General features: G+C 45.6%; 1 protein-coding gene across 1 annotated transcript; it reads left to right on the forward strand.

Annotated features, from left to right (window-relative positions):
- Window positions 1–5,164: 5,164 nt before the first annotated feature.
- Window positions 5,165–6,112, forward strand: LOC146869608 (olfactory receptor 6B1-like). The gene has a single exon (XM_085640168.1). It carries the CDS (start codon window positions 5,165–5,167, stop codon window positions 6,110–6,112), a length of 948 nt encoding a protein of 315 aa, XP_085496294.1.
- The last annotated feature ends 1,722 nt before the right edge of the window (window positions 6,113–7,834 follow it).

Genomic DNA, 7,834 nt, shown 5'->3' on the forward strand with positions numbered 1-7,834 from the left:
ACACTCAAGAATAAATCCAAGACCAATTTGTGAAAATAACATCTATTTTTTTGTAATTTTTAAGACCACTAACACAGTTCTAGGATAAATACTTAGAAATGTATGAATTTTTAAAGTTCGATAAATATATCACTTCTATGAGCTATCAAGCATCATAGAAAACAATGTGGAAAAAGCAGAGAAATGCATAGAAATTTAGGCGAATACTTTCAGGAAGTTCACCATCTTTTTTTTGGCTGATGTCGGGACCAGGTCCAAAGTTCCAGCAAGAGAAGTTTGGGATCATCATGGATCTGCCGGGAGCAGAGTGCCGAGGTCTTAGAAGCTGGTGCACGAAGACGAAGGTGGCCACTTGAAAAAGCACTGTAATGAGAGACTCACAAGTAATTCTGGTGGGTCTCATTAGAGGGAGGTGGTTGCAAGGGCCTGAGGAACATGGGAGCAATGCTGGTTAGTCAGTGCTGGGGCTAGAGGGGCCGGGTGCAGAGTGAACAGGTCAGCTGGGCCTCGCAGGCAGGAGCAAGCAACTTGGAGAAGCGATCTCAGAACAGCTAGGCCACTCAGGAAGTGGGTCTTGGGTGTCTTGATGTACCATCGATGGGTGCTAGCTTTTGGTTCTTTAGGAGTCTGGAGTGGACTCTTCTTCTTACTGTTTGCTGTTGGTGGCCGGGTACCCTGGGTATTGGTATGCTGCAGCTACGGTAGGTTTTGGTGCCTCCAAACTTAGTGGGGAAGCAGATCTGACCCTCCAGAGCTGTTGTACCTTTTCTTTCTACAGTGCTGTGTAGAGGTCATTGGGGAGCAGCAAGTCGTCAATTTGGAGATCACAGGAACGCTGCCTGCAGTATGCCGGGGAGTAATACCTTCACTCCAAGGGAGCTTCACGCCAATGTCTTTAAGCCTAGAAAAATTCCAGGGTTTTTAGAGTCCTTTCAGGTTTCACAAGGACATAGCAGTGGCGAATGTCGAGTCCTTGGCAGGGTTTGGGATCTTTTTCTTACACAGCAGGGCTTCAGTTCTTGTGAAGCTTGTCTTCTTTGTCCTGGTCTTCTCTTGTCTGTTAAACCCGATGTTCAGGCCTTGGGGTGCCACCTAAATACTGAATTTTGGATCTTTACAAGCGGAGACAGGTAGAAGCCAATGGGCTACTTACCTTTAGGATGTCAAGTCAAGTCAATGAAGGCCCTGACTAGAGTATGGGTGGTTCGAGCCACCCAGTCCAGAATAGCCTGGATCTTGGGCTGTAATGGTTGAACCTGGACTCCACCAACAAGGTGGCCCTGTATACAACCTCTATCTGCCCTATCTCGCACTTGCTTGCCTTGGTAGTGAGGCCTGTACATCTCAGGGCCTTTAAAACCTTCCAAAGGTGAATTATGTGATCCTGCCAGGTGAACCTAAAGACAGCAATATCATCTAGATAAGCTGTGCTGTTGGATTCCAAACCAGCAAGGACTTTGTTCACCAACCTTTGAAAATTGGCATGTGCAATTTCCATCACAGCCATCACAGTTAACAGATAATGGCCAACTGGGGTTGACAATGCAGATCTCATTGTTGCTGCTGGAGTCAGACCTATCTACCAGTACCCAAATGTGAGATCAAAGGTACTAAGATATTTGGCTGCTCCCAACCTGTCAATTAATTCATCTGCCCTTGAAAATGGGTAGGCATAAGTTATGGTCACATGATTGAGGGCCCTATAGTCCACACAGAACCTCATTTCTTTCTTTTCACCCTGGGTATGAGGTTTGGGAACTAATACCACTGGGATGGCATAGGGGCACTCAGATGGCTCTATGACTCCCAAATGTAGCATCTTGCTTACCTCCGTTTGGTGCTGTCTTTTACATGATCAGACTGCCTATACATTTTGACAGGTAGGCTTTCACTGGTGGCCAAATCATGGGTACATCAGCTAGTCTGACCAAGGGTCAAAGAGAAGAGATGAGCATACTGAATAAGGACTTGCCTGCAATCAGCCTGCTGTTGGGTAGTGAGGGTGTCTGACAAGACCACTCTTTCTACTGACGTATTTTTTGGGTTGTTGGACAGGAGGTCAAGGAGAGGTTCACTCTCTGCTTTCTGATCCTCCTCTGTGACCATGAGCATGGTCTAATCTGCACCTGTCATAATAGGGTTTAAGGCGGTTCACATGGATACCCTCTTGGGTTTCCTGCAAGAGCAAAGGTCCGCTTGGTAGGTGATCGCTCCTTTTCTTTCTAGGGCCCACTCCACTTATCTTGGGAGGCCCTAGGGGCCACAGGCTCTAACACCCACACCTTCTGACTTGGTTGGAACTCCACCATAGCAGCCTTTTGGTCATACTATTGTTTCTGGAGCTATTGGCTGGCATCAAGGTTTTGGTGTGCTTTCTCCATGTAGTCAGCCTTCCTGGAGCAAAGGCCATGTACCTAGTCCACCATATCCTGTTTAGGTTCAACAAGAGGTCTCTCCCATCCATCCTTTACAAGGCACAATGGTCTCCTAACAGGATGACCAAACAAAAGTTTAAATCGGGAGAACCCCACTCCCTTTTGTGGCACTTCCCTATAGGCAAAAAGCAGGCATGGCAGAGAGACATCGAATCTCCTTTTGCGTTTTTTCAGGGAGTCCTCAAATCATACCTTTCATGGCCTTATTGAATCTTTGAACAAGGCTGTTACACTGCGGATGGTAGGGGGTAGTGATCCTGTTGGTAATTCCACACTCCTTCCACATGTGTTTTAGGTAACCAGACATGACGGCTGTACCTCTATTTGATATCACCTATTTAGGAAAGCCCACTCTGGTAAAGATATCAATGATGGCCTTACCCACTACAGGGGCAGTAGTAGTCCTAAGGGGAATAGCTTCAGGATACCTGGTAGCATGCTCCACTACCACCAGAATATATCTGCTCCCTGCGGCTGTAGGAAGATCAAGCGGACCAACAATGTCAATCCCCACCCTTTTGAAGGGTGCCCCAAAAACTAGAAGTGGAATTAAGCAGGCCTTTGGGTGCCCACCTGTATTGCCACTCGCTTGACATGTGGGGGAGGAGTTACAAAACTCCTTCCCCCTTCTGGTGCATCCCGGGCCAGTAGAAGTGGCTGACAAGCATGCTCCGAGTTTTGGTCTGGCCAAGGTGTCCTGCTAGGGGGGTGTCATGGGCCAAAGTGAGGAGGAATTCTAAAAACGCCTGAGACACTACCACTCTCCTAGTGGCACCAGGTTTGGGGTCTTTGGCCTCAGTGTAAAGGATTCCCTCCTCCCAATATGTCCTGTGGAAACCACTGATATCACTGCCTCCCTGTGCAGCAGCTTGCTGATGCAGGCTTTCAAGAGTGAGGCAGGTCCTCTGCTCCTGGCACAGCTCTTCCTCTGAGGGCCCCCCTAGGCCCAAAAGCTCAGTTTGGTAAGGATCTACCTTTCGAGGCTCAGTTCCTTCTGGGGCTGCCTCTTTCCCCCCCTTGAGGAGAAGATTTGAGTGTCTGATTTGCGATTCTCTTGGAGAACTGGCCATTTTCCCCAGACTCAGGCAACTCTTTTTCACTCTGGGCTCTGCTCTGTGCCTTGGTTATACACACACCCAATGTGGGATTCCAAGCATTTCTGCATAGATTTTCAGCTCTGCCTCAACCCAGGCTGAGGACTCCAAATCATTGCCAAGCAAACACTCAACTAGCTTTGATGAATAGACTTCTACTTCTTTTTCCCAGCAACCCCTACCCCATCAAAAGACACCATCGCCATGGGATGGGTTTTTGCCACATTGTCAGCACTGGTGACTAGATAGGTCCTTCTAGACAGATACTGTTCTGAGGACCCTAGTTGCTCAGTCACTATGGTGATGCTGACACCAATGTCTGTTAGTGCTTCCACCCTACCCCATTAATAAAAGGATGCTGCCTATATTTTGGCATATTAGTGGGCCAGACAGCTGAGGTACCCTAAGTCAACATCCCTGTCAAGAGTTGTCTCTGTGATTACTCTAACATGGTCAGGGCTCACCTGAGATCCCATCTGAAGATTGGCTACTGCATTTGCTGCAGGTGGACTAGAGGCATTTGTTTTGTTTTTACTGCCAGGGTCTCCAGTTCAGTGCCCAAGTGGTCTACAGTCTCGACTCCAAGCCTATTTGGGATCCCAGTTCTTACCCTCATACTCTCTCTTCGGCTATGATGAGTTTCTGGGCCCACCCTTCTGAGCATTTTTGATCATTGTCTTTCTCTTGGTGGAGGGTTTTTTGGCCTCTTTCTTTTGGTCTCCCCCTCCAGTGTTATGTCTGGTCATTCTTGTTTTGACCCATCAGTCTGCCTTAATTCCCCAACTCTAGAGGAGAAAGTGGGCCTAGGTCTACCAGATGCTGATGTAACTTCCCATTGCAACAATTACTCAAAATATGATCTATCATGATTAACTTGTAAAGCCCTTCATAGGCTTTCACATTATTACATATTAACCAACCATCTAGTGTTTTTTCAGAAAAGTCAATGTATTCCACCCAGGACTGACTCTGGGTTTTTCGGGTCTCCCTGACCTTATTCTATACTCTTCAGTGGTGAGTCCAAACCCCTCAATCAGGGTACTCTTCATGATGTCATAAGACACACCATCTTTTTCAGGTAATGTCAAATGTGTATTTTATATGATCGACTTTTTCAGTATTTTAGAGCGAAGTACACTGTCTATTTGAGGGAACTGTTAGTATGATGATTATATATACAACGTATTTATACTTGGATTGATATTTGACACATTTGCACATCTCTTTTTAGTTTGCATTATATGCACTTTATTAGTCCTTTATCGTAAAATCTGTATTGTATGGTTTCTAATGATTCTTAAAGCATGTTACTCTCGCTGTTATTCTGCTCTGTATTTTATTGTATATTCCTGAATATGCATGCTGCATTTATTGATTAATGGTGTATAGTCAAGAAATTATACTGTAGTATATGGATGAATTTGGAAATTTTGATGGGTCTCAATAAAAAAAGTTACAAATGATTAAGAAAAACAAGTTAGCGATAAAAGTAAACATGAGTTCACAGATTTGTCGATTCCTTCTTTACATTTTCTCCACTTTCCTGTAATTTTGAACATCTTCACAGAAATGTGACTCTTTATTAGATGCCTTTTAGTCTGCCCTGTTCTCTCTTCTCGCAGATTCTGAAAAGCCATGGAGAAAGGAAACGTGAGCACAGGCAAGGATTTTATGCTCCGTGGATTCCCAGCTCAAAAGCAAATGAAAGGAGTCTTTTTATTTCTGTTTTTTATAGCCTACATCCTGACAGTAATGGAAAACATCCTCATCATCGCCCTGATCAGAGCAAACAGAACCCTCCACAAACCCATGTATTTGTTCTTGAGTAACCTTGCTTTCCTGGAGTTGTGCTACATCTCGGTCACAGTCCCCAATCTACTCGCCAACCTGGCCACTGAGAATAAACACATCTCCTTTGAGAGCTGCATGACCCAGCTCTTTTTTTTCATTTCCCTAATGTGCACCGAGTGTGTGATCTTAGCTGCCATGGCGTTCGACCGCTACGTTGCCATCTGCCACCCTTTGCGCTACCCAACCATCATGAGCCACAGGCTTTGCGTGCAGCTGGCGGCGGGATCCTGGATGGCGGGCTTCCTCGTCACGGCCATCAAAGTTGTCTTTATTTCGCGCTTAGAGTTCTGTGGGTCAAACGTCATCAATCACTTCTTCTGCGACATCTCCCCCGTGCTGAACCTGGCCTGCACCGACATGTCTCTGGCCGAACTGGTGGATTTCATTCTCGCGCTCGTCATTTTGCTGATCCCGCTACTTGTAACAGTCGTGTCTTATATCTGCATTATTTGGACCATTCTCAAAATCCCCACCACTACTGGCAGACGGAAGGCGTTCTCTACATGTGCCTCGCATCTCTCTGTTGTGAGCATATTTTACACTTCCACCCTCTTCATATATGCTCGGCCAAAAAAGATCAATTCTTTTGAAATAAATAAACTGATCTCCACATTGTATGCTGTCATAACTCCGATGGTGAACCCAGTGATCTACTGCCTGCGGAATAAAGAGATGAAGCTGATTTTACAAAACACGTTTAGGCGCAAAAACTCATCTTCTCAAAGGGCCTAACTTATACACAAGCTCATCATCTCAAAGGACCTAACTTATACACAAGCTCATCATCTCAAAGGACCTAACTTATACACAAGCTCATCATCTCAAAGGACCTAACTTATACACCAGGAGCAGCAATATCTATGGGCCCGATGTTCACAAATGTTTATAATGCCAGAGTAGTGACAGCACCCCCCACATCATAGAAATCTTCGATTATTATCCCTTTTCTTTATTTTAAAAAAGGCAATGAATCACTCCCACAAAATAATCCGCCCATCGTTGTTGGATGCCGCAGTGAAAGTTGTGGGGCACATATTATGCGGCAGATTGGGGAGCCGCAAATAATACATGGGAAGATACTCAATTTGCTTTTAAAAAGGGGCAGGCACAACCCACCCATGTTGTAATCCAAGTATTATCATAGGGAAGTACACAGTGGCCAAGACGGGGTCGCTATAACAACCCTTCATGGATTTGTCAGCAGCTTTTGACTGCCTGTCGCATTCAGAACTGTGGAAAATGATGGGGGATTTAGAGGCTGAGGCAGGAAGGTTGCCAAATCGCATGTGCATTTTGAAAGGGATGCTGAATGCTCGGCTAGCTTTAACATCAAAAGAGGGGTCAGACAGGGGTGTGTTTTAGCCCTCTTCCTGTCGTCCCTATGCGCAGACCGGGTAGAACCAGTCCTAAATGTATCCGCCAGGGACACAGCAATTAAATGTACGCACCCCCCTCCCAATCCTCTCAATGCAGATGATGCTCTACTAATTGCTCCAACTGGAAGGCGCTTACAGGGTGTAAGTGATGATTACACTGCCTTTATGACGGCCCTGGATCTGAAAGTAAATAGGTTCTGGACTTATTCTTTGGCCAACGGGACCAAACCCAGAGTAAAACCCACTATTGATGCGGAACGACACAGATTGAATGAATCACCCACACTCTGGTATTTAGGTATACTCATTATCAGCACAAATTCCTGGTCCCTTATGATAAAAAATAGGTGTGCTGAAAGAGAAAAGATCCATTAATGGGATATTTTCATTTACAAAGAAGTTGGGCTTGAAGGCAATAAGGGAACTCCTCACTATATATTCGAGCGTGGCAGAGGCCTCATATGGTGCGGCTATCTAGGGAATGGTCAAAATACATAACATCCACAGGGCTGAAGACTCATTCCTGAAGCGTATTTGAGCTCTCCCACCAAGCTGTTCAAGTTGCATTACCCATACTGAGATCCGAACCCCGTTCATATCTGAGAGGATAAAGATGGCTCCGATATTGCTTTGGCACTCAATTTGGTCATGAGAGGAAACAGGGTTGAATAAGGTAATCCTTAGGGATATCATGAATCTAGATCATGCTATGGAGATCCCATGGATGAGACACATAAAACCTACATGCGAGGAGAGTGGCCCAGTGGATCTCTTTAGCACACCAGATTCCTGTAGATCGATAGCCAAAGACAAGTTGAAATATTCTGCCCTGAACAAAGCCATGGGAGAGAGATGGGCAGGGGAAAGAGCAAAAACCATCTGTTCTGGCTTGCAGTATGAGGGCCCGCCAGGAGGGGTGACATCTTATTTGACTTTGCTACAGAATGACCAGCAAAGGTTTATTCTGACCCGATTCAGGGCAAACATGTTGTCACTGATGGTGGGGCTTCTGAGTAATTGTCACTCCCTTTCAGAGCTAGTATTGTGCATGTGTGTTAGACCTGGCATCTTTGGCGTG

The sequence above is a fragment of the Triturus cristatus genome, chromosome 1_1 (assembly GCF_964204655.1).
Source record: "Triturus cristatus chromosome 1_1, aTriCri1.1, whole genome shotgun sequence".
Classification (NCBI taxonomy): Eukaryota; Metazoa; Chordata; class Amphibia; order Caudata; family Salamandridae; genus Triturus; species Triturus cristatus.